Source organism: Pan troglodytes, chromosome 18, assembly GCF_028858775.2.
Source record: "Pan troglodytes isolate AG18354 chromosome 18, NHGRI_mPanTro3-v2.0_pri, whole genome shotgun sequence".
Lineage (NCBI taxonomy): Eukaryota > Metazoa > Chordata > Mammalia > Primates > Hominidae > Pan > Pan troglodytes.
In genome coordinates, this window is record NC_072416.2 from 65,658,324 (window position 1) to 65,673,407 (window position 15,084).

The window sequence follows — 15,084 nt, forward strand, 5'->3', positions numbered from 1 at the left end:
GGTCAGGAGTTCAAGACCAGCCTGGCTAACATGACGAAACCTCGTCTCTACTAAAAATATAAAAATTAGCTGGGCGTGGTGACGCATGCCTGTAGTCCCAGCTACTCGGAAGGCTGAGGCAGGAGAATTGCTTAAATCCAGGAAGCAGAAATTGCAGTGAGTGGAGATCGCACCATTGAACTCCAGCCTGGGCGACAGAGTGAGACTCCATCTCAAAAAAAAAAAAAAAAAAAAAAGATGTTGTAGCAATTGAAAGCTAACTTGGTGAGGATGAGCCTTGATGGCTGGGCATGGTGGCTCACACCTGTAATTCCCGCACCTAGGGAGGCTGAGGCGGGTGGATCACTTGAGGTCAGGGGTTTGAGACCAGTCTGGCCAACATGATGAAACCTCATCTCCACTAAAAATACAAAAATTAGCCAGATGGCCGGGTGTGGTGGCTTACGCCTGTAATCCCAGCACTTTGGCACTTTGGGAGGCTGACGCGGGCGGATCACCTGAGGTCGGGAGTTCAAGACTAGCCTGACCAACATGGGGAAATCCTGTCTCTATTAAAAATACAAAATTAGCCGGGTGTGGTGGCACATGCCTGTAATCCCAACTACTCGGGAGGCTGAGGCAGGAGAATCACTTGAACCCAGGAGGCGGAGGTTGTGGTGAGCTGAGATCGTGCCATTGCACTCCAGCCTGGGCAACAAGAGCAAAACTCGGTCTCAAGAAAAAGCCAGGCATGGTGGCCCATGCCTGTAATCCCAGCACTTCGGGAGGCTGAAGCAGGCGGATCACAAGGGCAGGAGATCGAGACCATCCTGGCCAACATGGTGAAACCCCGTCTCTACTGAAAACAGAAAAAAAAAATGTTAGCCAGGTGTGGTGGCATGTACCTGTAGTCCCAGCTACTCAGGAGGCTGAGGCAAGAGGATTACTTCAACCTGGAAGGTAGAGGTTGCAGTGAGCCAAAATCATGCTACTGCACTACAACCTGGGCAACAGAGCAAGAGACTCCGTCTCAAAAAAAAGAGGATGGGCCATGAGTGAAGGGATGTAGGTGGCCATGTGGCACAGCCTAATGGAACTCCCTGCCCCACAGCAGTGTCTACTTCTTTGCTAATTGCCACGCTTATGCAGGCCTTTCTCTCCCCTGGATAGTACTAGGTAAACACGAGCATTTATTTTTTAGCTTACTTTGTTCTAAAAGAAGACCAGGCATGGTGGCTCACAACCTGTAATCTCAGGACTTTGTGAGGCCGAGGCCGGAGGATTGCTTGAGCCCAGGAGTTTGAGACAAGCCTGGGCAACATGGCAAGACTCCATCTCTACAAAATAGAAAAAATTAGCCAGGCATGGTGGTGCAAGCCTGTAGTCTCAGCTACTGGAGAGGCTGAAGTAGGAGGATCACTTGAGCCTGGGAAGTCAAGGCTGCAGTGAGCCTCGATCCTATCACTGCACTCCCACTGGGCAACAGAGGAAGACTCTGGCTCAAAAACAAAAAACGAAAAGAAAATTGGATGCCACTTTTCTTCTCTTGTTAATTGTTTTACTTCTTATCCATACCACCAGACTATACACTTTTCACAGGAAGAACTCTGTGCTTTACCGTTAGATCCATAGTGGTTCTAAAGAATCAAATTGAATGAACAAATGAACATTCCTTGGAATTGCTTAGTTTTTATTATACTCCAGTCACTCTTCCTCTCCAGCATTCTCTTCATTCTCAAAGAGAATCATTTCTGCAGATGGCTGGTTCTATTCATTACATTGTGGCTCTTCCTAATTGTATCCTCAAAGGCAGCCTTCCTTTGGTTTTAGTGTTTGATACTACCTTGCTGTCACCCCTTACCTGCTGCCCACAATTACAGATGGTCACTAGTCTGTGAAACTAGCACTGCATTGTGCTCTCAGTTTTGTCTCTAAGATTCCTTCAGTGAAAGACAAGAAAAGTAGAGAGTATATTATTCATGTTTTATATTGGATGAATTGACATTCAGAATGATCACAGCATATTAGACATGGATGTTTGAAAATCATTTGTTTAAATCACAAAAAAGGGAATACTATGTAAAGCCTGTGATAAGCCTCTGAAATTCCTTATCAAGACAGATACATATGGAAAACAAGTTATATGTTTGTGTTTTTAAAAGAAAGTTGCAGAATATAGACAGCCCAATGGCCCTATATTTATAGTCATAATACAACGAGATTTGAGAGACGGGATCTTGCTATGTTGCCCAGGCTGGTCTCAAACTCTTAGCCTCCCAGAGTTCTGGGATTAGAGGCATGAGCCACCAAGCCCGGTCTCTATTAACTTTTAATCCATAATGACCAGGATATTCACAAAATAGGAATAAGAAGGTTTTTATTGTATTCAAAAGCAGCAGATTCAGATGGGTAATTAAGAGAAACTAATTTGGTATGTGTTATAATATCCTGGTGTTAGTATAAATTCATCTAGGCCCTCCCATAGTTTTCGGAGCTGACTTTTGGATCTGCTTTCAAGCTACTGCAGTTGATGGGATGAATAGGGTTCCAGTCTCATAGCAGTTCTGTGCCACACATTGAACTCTGTCATTAACTGTGCCCTTGATCTTGCTCTTCCTGTTACTCCATCCTTTCTCTAGGTACTCGTCCTCACAAGTGCCCAGACTGCGACATGGCCTTTGTGACCAGTGGAGAATTGGTTCGGCATCGTCGTTACAAACACACCCACGAGAAGCCATTCAAGTGTTCCATGTGCGATTACGCCAGTGTAGAAGTGAGTGTTCAGCTTTTTGTTGGTATCTCTCTTAGGCAGACCATGATTTATTTCAATACAAAGCTATAACTACTACCCAAACGGACTTAAGATGAGGTAGAAAAATGTTAGTAAATTATTAACACTCCCACACAACACCGCTCCCCCAAAAAACTTATGATGATTGTGAAAGATTTACTTGTTAAAAAGAGTCAAGTTTCTGGCTGGGTGCAGTGGCTCACGCCTATAATCCCAGCACTTTGGGAGGCCGAGGTGGGCGGATCACCTGAGGTCGGGAGTTGGAGACCAGCCTGACCAACATGGAGAAACCCGATCTGTACTAAAAAATAAAAAATTTAGGCTGGGCGCGGTGGCTCACAGCCTATAATCCCAGCAGTTTGGGAGGCTGAGGTGGGTGGATCACAAGGTCAGGAGATTGAGACCATCCTGGCTAAAACGGTGAAACCCTGTCTCTACTAAAAATACAAAAAATTAGCTGGGTGTGGTGGCGGGCACCTATAGTCCCAGCTACTCGGGAGGCTGAGGCAGGAGAATGGCGTGAACCCCAGAGGCGGAGCTTGCAGTGAGCTGAAATCACGCCACTGCACTCCAGCCTGGGCGACAGAGCGAGACTTCCTCCATCTCAAAAAATAATAATAAATAAATAAATAAATATTAGCTGGGCGTGGTGGTGCATGCCTGTAATCCCAGCTACTTGGGAGGCTGAGGCAGGAGAATCACTTGAACCCGGGAGGTGGAGGTTGCAGTGAGCCGAGATCGTGCCATTGCAGTCCAGCCTGGGCAACAAGAGTGAAACTCCGTCTTAAAAAAGAGTACCAGTTTCACGTGTTAATACAGGCAAATTCTGTCAAACTTTGAAGAAAAAACTGTACCCAGAGCATTTTAAAATGGTAGGTTTATCAATTTTATTATTTGAAGCTACACTGTTACCAAAACTGGGTCAGAAAACTACCAAAAAGAAAACTTACCCTCAGAGAGAAGCAAAAATTCTAAATGAAATTATTAGCCAATGAGCCAACCTAATTTAGTAATACGTTCTAAAAATAAGTGATACTGAATATATCTGAAACACAAAGATTGTTTATCATTGGGAAATTACTGATGTATATTACATTGAAGGATTGAAGAAAAACCATATTATTTCTGTAGATGGGACGGGAGCTAAAATTCAGTAATCATTAATTACTGTTTAATGTCCTAGCAAGTTAAGTATAGGAGAAAACTTCTTTAATATAATGTGTTTAGGCTGGGCATGGTGGCTCACGCCTGTAATCCCAGTACTTTGGGAGGTTGAGGTGGGCAGATCACCTGAGGTCAGGAGTTGACCAGTGTGGCCAACATGGTGAGACACCATCTGTACTAAAAATACAAAAATTAGCTGGGCATGGCAGCACGCGCCTGTAGTCTCAGCGACTCGGGAGCCTGAGGCAGGAGAATCACTTGAACCTGGGAGGTGTAGGTTGCATTGAGGCAAGATCGCACCACTGCACTCCAGCCTGGGTGATGAGTGAGACTCCCCCTCAAAAAAATTTTAAACAGCATATATACCAGAAATGTATAATAAACTCATCCTAATTAATTCTGAAACATTGAAAGTATTTCCATTAAAATCTGGAATATGACAAGATATTCATTCTTAATGTTACTGTTTCAGTGTTGTACTGGAAATCCCAGCTAATCGAATAAAGCAAGAAATGAATTATTAATGGAGAGATAAAACTGTTATTTCTTGCAGAGAGATTTGCTTACAGAGAAAATCTAAGAGTATCAGAACAAAAACTTAGAGCAATAAGAGTTCAGTTCACTGGCCGGATATAAGATAAGCATACAGAAATCAGTAACGTCAATAGTGATAGGAAGGTATGAAATGGATTCTAATAGCAATAAAATAACTTAGGGATAAACTGAACAACAAAAAATATCTATGAAATGTACATGAAGAAAACCTCAGAAACTTTTCCAGAGGACCTGAATAAATGAAGAAACATTACAAGTTGATTCTAACTTTCAACTGGAAGAATAATTATGAATGGCTAAGAAAAATTTGAAAATAGAATGAGGGGCTTGTGCCATTGGATTTTGTAAAACTATAGTAAATGAAGCCAGTGTGATATTGCAGTAGGAATAGATAGCTCATTGGAACAGAGTAGGTTCTGGTACATATTGAAATTAACAGGTTAAATAGGGAAATCTTGAAGGAAAAGAATTAGTAATGCTGTTAGGATAGTTATCGACTTATGTGTGTGAAAACTTGGTGTGTAACACTTATGAGTGGGGCCAGGCGCGGTAGCTCACGCCTGTAATCCCAGCACTTTGGAAAGCTGAGGCGGGTTGGTCACCTGAGATCAAGAATTTGAGACCAGCCGGGCCAACGTGGTGAAACCCCGTCTCTACCAAAAATACAGAAGTTAGCCAGGCCTGGTGGCGTGCGCCTGTAGTCTCAGCTACTCGGGAGGCCGAGGCAGGAGATTTGCTTGACCCTGGGAGGCGGAGGTTGCAGTGACCTACAATCGTGACAGTGTACTCCAGCCTGGGCAATGGAGCGAGATTTCATCTCAAAAAAAAAAAAAAAACTCAGAGACATTTATGAGTACAGTGTTTTTTTGTTTTTTGTTTGTTTCCTTAAAATTGGGATACTTTTTAAATTTTTCAAAACAAACATTGAAACATTAGTGAATGTTCAAAGCGCTTTTTGGGGCAGGGGGTGCGTGGCAGACAGGGTCTCTCACTCTGTCGCCCAGGCTGGACCGCAGTGGCGTGATCATGGCTCACTGTAGCCTTAAACTCCTGAGCTCAGGTGATCCTCCCACTTCAGCTGCTCCTCACGTAGCTGAGACTACAGGCATGTGCCATCACACCCAACTAATTTTTGTATTTTTTGTAGAGACAGGGTTTTGCCATGTTGCCCAGGCTGGTCTCGAACTCCTGACCTCAAGCAATCGCGCGCCTTGGGCCTGCCAAAGTGCTGGGATTACAGGTGTGAGCCACCGTGACCTGCCCTCAAAGCACTTCATAGAATCAAGTTTGAAAGTCACTGTTTTAGTATAAGGTATCCTGCAGGGGACTAAAGGATGGATAATGGTGAGGATGATAGAAGAGAGACCCTTCGAGCCTGGCCTGTCTAGGAAACGCTAATGATAGGAAAAGAGGATGAGTGGAATTAAAATATGTACTCAGTAACACAGGATTTGGAACAAATTGATTTGTAAATAGGCATGGATTATTTTTAAACTATTATGGAAAATTTCAAACATGTAGAAGTAAAGATTGTAATACATCCTCATGTGCCTACCACCCAGCTTAAAACAGTTACTAGTAATGCACAGTCTTTTTTTTTGAGACAGAGTTTCGCTCTTGTCCAGGTTGGAGTGCAGTGGCACGATCTCGGGTCACTGCAGCCTCCACCTCCTGGGTTCAAGAGATTCTCCAGCCTCAGCCTTCCGAGTAGCTGGGATTACAGGCGTGTGCCACCATGCTTGGCTAATTTTTGTATTGTTAGTAGATACGGGGTCTCACCATTTGGCCAGGCTGGTCTTGAACTCCTGACCTCAGATGATCTGCCCACCTCAGCCTCCCAAGTAATGACCAATCTTGGCTTATCTATACCCGTATTAATTTACCCACTTCTCTTAGATAATGATATGGATTCGAGAAGCAAAGTTTACAAATAATGAAGAGGGAAGAAGGTTATCTTTTAGACTTCTGTATTCTGAACTTCAGTGCCCCAAAGCTAAGCTTTTGTGCCTAACCTACTGTGCTCTTGTTACAGTCTGTGTTAACAGAAGTTAAAGTTCGGTTGTTTTCGTATTTCAGGTCAGCAAATTAAAACGTCACATTCGCTCTCATACTGGAGAGCGTCCGTTTCAGTGCAGTTTGTGCAGTTATGCCAGCAGGGACACATACAAGCTGAAAAGGCACATGAGAACCCATTCAGGTAGGACTTCTCCACTCCTTACTGTATTAATGAGCTTCTTTTCAGTGAATCCCATGGGACCCTGTGGACCACTGTGTGTCCCCATTGTTTATATGAATGAAGACTGGCATGAAAATAGTATGGAATTGATAATGCTTCTCCGGCATATCCTCTGAATTCGTTGTTCAGAAAACACATTAGAAAATAGTACCTTTTGTTTTGTTCAACTTGAATCTGCCTACAACAAGAAAAATTTTAAGGGAGAAATTAAGTTAAAATGGACAGATTTTAATTTTAAAAGTCTGGGTAGATTTCCTAACCTACCTTATTCAGTTTTCCTGGATATTGTCTTTTCCTAAAAAGAAAAACTTGTGGGTTCTCCATTCAGTCTCCCCCAAAGGTAAGCATTGCTGTAATGTGGAGGATTCCAGAGCAGAGCTGGGCAGAGCAGAGGTGGCCAGCAGCAGTTTAGGACTTGGCCATATCTGAAGATAGACAAGATCCGGGAATTGGGACTGAGCTTCAGCCTTCCTAAGACCTGTAGATTCTCTGTGGTGTAGCATATCTGCCACCTGAGTTACCCTCCAATTAAATTATAGTATTTATTCATTTCATTTATGTGTTCATTCTGTATTTTCTTTAAAGGGGAAAAGCCTTATGAATGTTATATTTGTCATGCTCGGTTTACCCAAAGTGGTACCATGAAGATGCACATTTTACAGAAGCACACAGAAAATGTGGCCAAATTTCACTGTCCCCACTGTGACACAGTCATAGCCCGAAAAAGTGATTTGGGTAAGTAGATTAACTAGTGAGAAGTGAAAAAAATATTTTGAAGGATTTATATTTCGAAATATGGGGATCAAAAATAACTTCACCTTCTGACTCTCATAACATTTTATGTATAGGAATGGCCTGTCACTTAGTTTAGTAAAAGCCATTGCTTAGCTGCTTTTTTTTTTTTTTTTTTTCTATTTCTTCCTTTTCTTACTGTAGTCAGGCCACAAGATTCTGTCCTGAGTAAAACTCATCTATAAATTAATGGGAGCTGTGATGGGAGGAGACAGAGTACACCTTTAATTAGTAGCCTTCCTTCCCCAAATAGGAAAGTAACATAGTGTGATTCAAACTCAGGTCATTCTATTGTATTTTTTTGAGAACGTCTGTACTTTCTCTAGGTAATGGGACTGTTTTATTGGTTTAGTGGTAACTGTATTTCTGTGCATAGTTAAACTAGAGTTTACATGCAGCCGGAGTTTATTAATAATATTTAGTGTAGGCCGGGCGCGGCGGCTCACGCCTGTAATCCCAGCACTTTGGGAGGCCAAGGCGGGTGGATCACGAGGTCAGGCGATCGAGACCATCCTGGCTAACATGGTGAAACCCTGTCTCTACTAAAAATACAAAAAATTAACTGGGCATGGTGGTGGGCGCCTGTAGTCCCAGCTACTCGGGAGGCTGAGGCAGGAGAATGGCGTGAACCTGGGAGGTGGAGCTTGCAGTGAGCAGAGATCACGCCACCGCACTCCAGCCTGGGTGACAGAGCGAGACTCTGTCTCAAAAAAAAAAAAAAAGGTAACGAGTAAAAAGTGAGAGCCATCCTCTCCCTTACCTCTTATCTACTCCCAATAATTAGCTCTCTAAGTTTAGTGGGATATCACCTCAGTTGATACAACTTGTATACCGTAAATACATAAATTCATGACCCGAATTGTAGCTGGGCCCTCACTGCTCCTAGCTATTCCAGCTGTTTGTTCTTGTCAGGTGTGCTCCAGTTCTTTATGAGTGAGCAAATTCATTCCACAGTGTTTGGTGCTTATATAGAGTTGGGCAACCTACTCTTACTTTTTTTTTTTTTTTTTGAGATGGAGTTTTCCTCTTGTCACCCAGGCTGGAGTATGATGGCATGAACTCAGCTCACTGCAACCTCTGCCTCCCAGGTTCAAGTGAATCTCCTGCCTCAGCCTCCTGAGTAGCTGAGATTATAGGCGCATACCACCATGCCCGGCTAAATTTTTTTTTTTTTTTTTTTTTTTGTATTTTTTGGTACAGATGGGGTTTCACCATGTTGGCCAGGCTGGTCTTGAACTCCTGACCTCAGGTGATCTGCCTACCTCGGCCTCCCAAAGTGCTGAGATTACAGACATGAGCCACCACGCCCAGCCCTCACTTGCTTTTTTTTGTGACAAAGTTTTGCACTTGTCACCCAGGCTGGAGTGCAGTGGCCTGATCTCTGTTCACTGCAACCTCCGCCTCCTGGGTTCAAGCTCTTCTCCTGCCTCAGCCTCCCAAGTGGCTGGGACTACAGGTGCCCGCCCATGGCTAATTTTTGTATTTTTAGTAGAGACAGGGTTTCACCATGTTGGCCAGGCTGCTCTCGAACTCCTGACCTCAAGTGATCTGCCCTCATTGGCCTCCCAAATTGTTGGGATTACAGGCGAGAGCTGCTACACCAGATCCCCTACTCCTATTTTCTTATAACCTCTAATTTTCCTTCTTTTTTCTCTCCCCTCTTGGTCTCAGTAAATGACTTCTCTTCCTACTTAAAAAATAAAGACAAAGGGCCAGGCGCAGTGGCTCACGCCTGTAATCCCAGCACTTTGGGAGGCCAAGGTGGGCGGATCATTTGAGCTTAGGAGTTCCGGAGCAGCCTGGGCAACATGGCAAAACTCTATCTCTACCAAAAATACAAAACGGTTGTGGTGAGGTGCACCCGTGGTTCCAGCTACTCAGGAGGCTGTGGTGGGAGGATCACTTGAGCTTAGGAGGTAGAGGTTGCAACGAGCCGAGATCGTGCCACCGCACTCCAGCTTGGGTGACAGAGAGACCCCATCCCAAAAAAAAAAAAAGAATCTTAGCCAGACACAGTGGCTCACACCTGTAGTTTCAGCTATTCAGGAGGATGGGCCAGGAGTTCTAGACCAACCTGTGTGATATAGCAAGACCCCGTCTCTTAAAATAAATAAAAATATAGCCGGGCGCGGTGGCTCACGCCTCTAATCCCAGCACTTTGGGAGGCTGAGATGGGCGGATCACAAGGTCAGGAGATGAAGACCATCCTGGCTAACACAGTGAAACCCCATCTCTACTAAAAATACAAAAATTAGCCAGGTGTGGTGGCACATGCCTGTAGTCCCAGGTACTTGGGAGGCTGAGGCAGGAGAATTGCTTCAATCCGGGAGGGGGAGGTTGCAGTGAGCGGAGATCGCGCCACGGCACTCCAGCCTGGGCAAGAGAGAGAGACACTGTCTCAAAAAAAAAAAAAAATTATATATATATGTGTGTGTGTGTGTATATGTGTGTGTGTGTATATATGTATGTGTGTGTGTATATATATGTGTGTATATATATATGTATTCATATATATATGTATTTTTTTATATATGTATGTCTTCACCCTCTAGGTTTAACTCTTCTCTCCTTCCCAGCCAGCCTTTATGAAGAGTTACATCCCTCACAGTCTTCTCCCCCTCATCTTTCCCTCTTGTCTGGCTTATTCCCCATCACTCTGGTATAATGACTCTTGCTTAAGGTCATGAATGACCCCACTCTCTGAATGTAGTGAAGACTCCTTTCCACTCTTCTTCCTAAGAGATGACTTGATCTGTTAGCAGTGTTCTTCATCGTTGACAGTACCCTCTTCCTTTGAAACACTTTCTTCCCTTGGCCTCTGTGACACTAAATCCTGTTGGTTTTCTTCTTCCTCTTACTTCTTTAAACTTTCTCTTATTTTAACCTTTTTTTCTCTCACTGGCCTTAACTCCAAGGTTTTTGTTTTTGTTTTTGTTTTTTACTGGAGACTGTCTTGCTCTGTTGCCCAGGCTGGAGTTCGGTGGCTCAGTCTTGGCTCACTGCAGCATCGACCAGGCTCAAGGAATCCTCCCACCTCAGCCTCCCTGGTAGCTAGGACCACAGGCACATGCCACGATGACCAGCTAATTTTTTTTTTTAGCTTTTGGTAGAGACAGGGTTTCACTATGTTGCCCAGGCTGGTCTCGTACTCCTGGACTCAAGCAATCCACCCACCTCAGCCTCCCAATATGCTAGGATTACAGGTGTGAGCCACCACACCTGGCCCAACTCTGAGACTTCTTTGTGTGTATGTGTGCTTGTGTGCTTTGTGTGAGAGACGGAGTTTCACTCTGTCACCCAGGCTGGAGAAGAGTGGCGCGATCTCGGCTCACTGCAACCACCGCTTGCCTGGTTTAAATGATTCTCCTTCCTCATTTTCCCGAGTAGCTGGGACCACAGGTGTACGCCACCATGCCTAGCTAATTTTTGTATTTTTTAGTAGAGACGGGTTTCACTATATGTTGGCCAGGCCAGGTCTCAAACTCCTGACTCAGGTGATCCACCCACCTTTGCCTCCTAAAGTGCTGGGATTCTTTTTGAGATGGAGTCTTTGTCACCCAGCCTAGAGTACAGTGCAGTAGCACAATCTTGGCTCACTGCAACCTCTGCCTCCCAGGTTCAAGCCATTTTCTTGCCTCAGCCTCCCGAGTAGCTGGGATTACAGGTTTACAGGCATACACCACCACGCCCAGCTAATTTTTGTATTTTTTAGTAGAGACAGAGTTTTGCCATGTTGGCCAGGCTGGTCTTGAACTCCTCACCTCAGGTGATCCACCTGCCTTGGCCTCCCAAAGTGCTAGGATTACAGGCGTGAGGCACTGTGCCTGCCAACTCTTAGACTTCTTAAAGCATGACCCATACTTTTTATTTTAATTCTACTTTTTGCCTTGGTGATCTTATCAGCTCCCGTGGGCTCAAATTCTAACAACTCTTTGTGGCATTGGTGGTACAGTGATAAGCATAGCTGCTTTCAAATCCTAACAACTTGTACATTTATATTCCTACTCCAGATCTTTCTTTTGAGTTAGCCTTATATAACTGTGTATCCCTTGCCATCCCACCCCTCCTTTTATATCTCTGGCATTTCAAATTCAGCATGTCTAAAACTGAAGGTCTAAAACTTCTCTGTCCCCTATGCCCCCCCACCCCCCGACCCTGAAAATAACACATACAACTTGGTCTTAAGCCCTCTTCCACTATTCTTGTCTCAATAAATGACCCCAACCCCTACCTGGTTTTCCAGGCCTGATACCTACTTTATTTTTCACTCTACAGTCACTAAATCCTGTTGATTCAACTGCTTCCATCTCTCATCAGTTCTTCCCCTTCCATCCACGCCCATTGTCATCACCCTTGTCCCGCCACCATCTTCTCCCACCTATCCTGTTTGAACAATCTTAATTGTTCTCCCTGCACCTGTTACTCTGCCTTTTCATTCATTTTCTGTATAGCACCCAGAGTAATACTTAAGAATCAGGAGAAATGGGCTGGGCGCAGTGGCTCACACCTATAATTCCAGCATTTTGGGAGGCCGAGGCGGGCAGATCACGAGGTCAGGAGATTGAGACCATCCTGGCTAACATGATGAAACCCTGTCTCTACTAAAAATACAAAAATAAAAAATAAAAAAATTAGCCGGGCATGGTGGCGGGCGCCTGTAGTCCCAGCTACTCAGGAGGCTGAGGCGGGAGAATGGCATGAACCTGGGAGGTGGAGCTTACAGTGAGCTGAGATTGCGCCACTGCACTCCAGCCTGGGTGACAGAGCAAGACTCCGTCTCAAAAAAAAAAAAAAAAAAAGAATCAAGAGAAATGTATTAGTAACTAGTTAAAATGCTTGTTTGTGTTTTCACATTACCCTGGGCTTTTTACTGTGCTTTCAGGTGTCCACTTGCGAAAGCAGCATTCCTATATTGAGCAAGGCAAGAAATGCCGTTACTGTGATGCTGTGTTTCATGAGCGCTATGCCCTCATCCAGCATCAGAAGTCACACAAGAATGAGAAGCGCTTTAAGTGTGACCAGTGTGATTACGCTTGTAGACAGGTAGGAACCTTCATTGAAAGTTGTTGGTGCTTTCTCGGTGTCTGGTGTTATCAGAGGGCATTTACATATCTAGTACAGTGGCTATTTTTAAAGATAGTATTTTCAAACTGTGGATTATGAGGAATGTCACCAAAATCAAAGGTCATGCTCCTTGTCAATTGTGTCATCCCGGTGTCCAGATGATGTTTTATTCAGTCACAGCTTACCTCTTCCTTAAGCAGACATCTTTCTGAAAACTGTGGAAAGTAAGTCCAGGACTTGAGAGAGGGGAAGAATCTCATGCGGGGACATGACTCTTGGTAGGGAGCCAAAGAAGGAGCTCAGCAGGAATAAGCAGCTCTATCTGTGCTACAATTATGGAAGCAGTTGTGCACCACACTAAAAATACCTTTATCAAGCCGGGCGCAGTGGCTCACACCTGTAACCCTAGCACTTTGGGAGGCCGAGATAGGCAACAGAGAGAGACCCCATCTCTACAAAAAGAAAAAATTAGGGCCGGGCGCGGTGGCTCGAGCGCCTGTAATCCCAGCACTTTGGGAGGCTGAGGTGGGCGGATCACTTGAGGTCAGGAACTTGAGAGCAGCCTGGCCAACACGGTGAAACCCCGCCTCTACTAAAAATACAAAAATTAGCCGGGCATGGTGATGGACGCCTGTAATCCCAGCTACTCTGGAAGCTGAGGCAGGAGAATCGCTTGAACCTGGGGCGGAGGTTGCATTGAGCCGAGATTGCGCCACTGCGCTCCAGCCTGGGTGGCAGAGCGAGACTCTGTCTCCAAAAGAAAAAGAAAAAATTAGCTGGGGCCAGGCACGGTGACTCACACCTGTAATCCCAGCACTTTGGGAAGCCAAGGCAGGCAGATCATTTGAGGTTGGGAGTTCAAGACCAGCCTGGCCAACCTGGTGAAATCCCATCTCTACTAAAAAAAAAAAAAAAAAAAACATGAAGGTCGGCCGGGCGCGGTGGCTCACGCCTGTAATCCCAGCACTTTGGGAGGCCGAGGCAGGTGGATCACGAGGTCAGGAGATCAAGACCATCCTAGCTAACACAGTGAAACCCCGTCTCTACAAAAAATTAGCTGGGCGTGGTGGTGGGTGCCTGTAGTCCCAGCTACTCCAGAGGCTGAGGCAGGTGAATGGCATGAACCCAGTGAGCCGAGATTGCGCCACTGCACTCCAGCCTGGGCGACAGAGCGAGACTCCATCTCAAAAAAAAAAAAAAAAAAAAGTCAGCTGGGTGTGGTGGCAGGCACCTGTAATCGCAGCTACTCAAGAGGCTGAGGCAGGAGAATTGCTTGAACCCGGGAGGTGGAGGTTGCAGCGAGCCAAGATCGCGCCACTGCACTCCATCCTGGGCGATAGAGCGAGACTCCGTCTCAAAAAAAAACAAAAAAAATTAGCCAGGCATGGTGGCTCATACCTATGGTCCCATTTTGAAGCTGCAGTAAGCCATGATCACACCACTGCTCTCCAGACTTTGCAACAGAGCAAGACCCTGTCTCTAAATATATAGCTTTATCATCTCAACAAGCCGTGTGGAGTCTAGACCTAGCTTGGGTGAGAAATACCTGTTGGCCACATGCATGCAGGTGGCAGCTGGGGCAGTAGCCCCATGAGCAGGCTCTGAGGGCTTTCCCCCTATGCCGTTTCAGGAGAGGCACATGATCATGCACAAGCGCACTCACACCGGGGAGAAGCCTTACGCCTGCAGCCACTGCGATAAGACCTTCCGCCAGAAGCAGCTTCTCGACATGCACTTCAAGCGCTATCACGACCCCAACTTCGTCCCTGCGGCCTTTGTCTGTTCTAAGTGTGGGAAAACATTTACACGTCGGGTAAGGGTCAGAACTTCACTTTGCCTGTTACGATACTGAATATTGGATCTTTGGTCTTCCTCTGCAGAGCATGGTAGTTTTTTTCACTGAGGTTATAAACAGAGATGCTCCATTGTTTGGAAAGGGTTAGTCATCCCCATCTTGATGTTTCTATCCATGTGTGAACCCTTCCACTGATGGGGAACACAGTATCTTTGAATAGATTGATTGCATAAAGAAATTTCCTGGCCAGGCGCGGTGGCTCACGCCTGTAATCCCAGCACTTTGGGAGGCCAAGGTGGGTGGATCACGAGGTCAGGAGATCGAGACCATCCTGGCTAACATGGTGAAACACCGTCTCTACTAAAAATACAAAAAATTAGCCGGGTGCGGTGGCGGGCCCCTGTACTCCCAGGAGGCTGAGGCAGGAGGATGGCGTGTACCCGGGGGGCAGAGCTTGCAGTGATCCGAGATCGCACCACTGCACTCCAGCCTGGGCGAAAGAGCAAGACTCCGTCTCAAAAAAAAAAAAAAAATTTCCTTAGGTGGATTGAAACCTGCACCCCACCCCACCCCACCCTTAGCTAGCTGTAGCCTGTTCTGGGTCTTCTCTTGGGGGCTCTGTTAGATCTTGACAGAACTAAGAGCTGGTCTGATCCTCCCCCATCTCTGTCTGCAGGCTGCTGAGCCTCCCCTCAGAGAACCCAGCCT

General features: G+C 45.4%; 1 protein-coding gene across 3 annotated transcripts in view; it reads left to right on the top strand.

Annotated features, from left to right (window-relative positions):
• Positions 1-15,084, top strand: part of CTCF (CCCTC-binding factor) — a 76,899-nt gene that overhangs the window by 51,855 nt on the left and 9,960 nt on the right. For all 3 annotated transcript variants that reach the window (XM_511035.9, XM_063797259.1, XM_054669431.2), the window contains exons 5-9: positions 2,619-2,752; positions 6,566-6,686; positions 7,311-7,460; positions 12,400-12,560; positions 14,212-14,394. In XM_511035.9, the coding sequence (XP_511035.2) occupies positions 2,619-2,752; positions 6,566-6,686; positions 7,311-7,460; positions 12,400-12,560; positions 14,212-14,394 (749 nt within the window). The remainder of the gene's footprint in view (positions 1-2,618; positions 2,753-6,565; positions 6,687-7,310; positions 7,461-12,399; positions 12,561-14,211; positions 14,395-15,084) is intronic.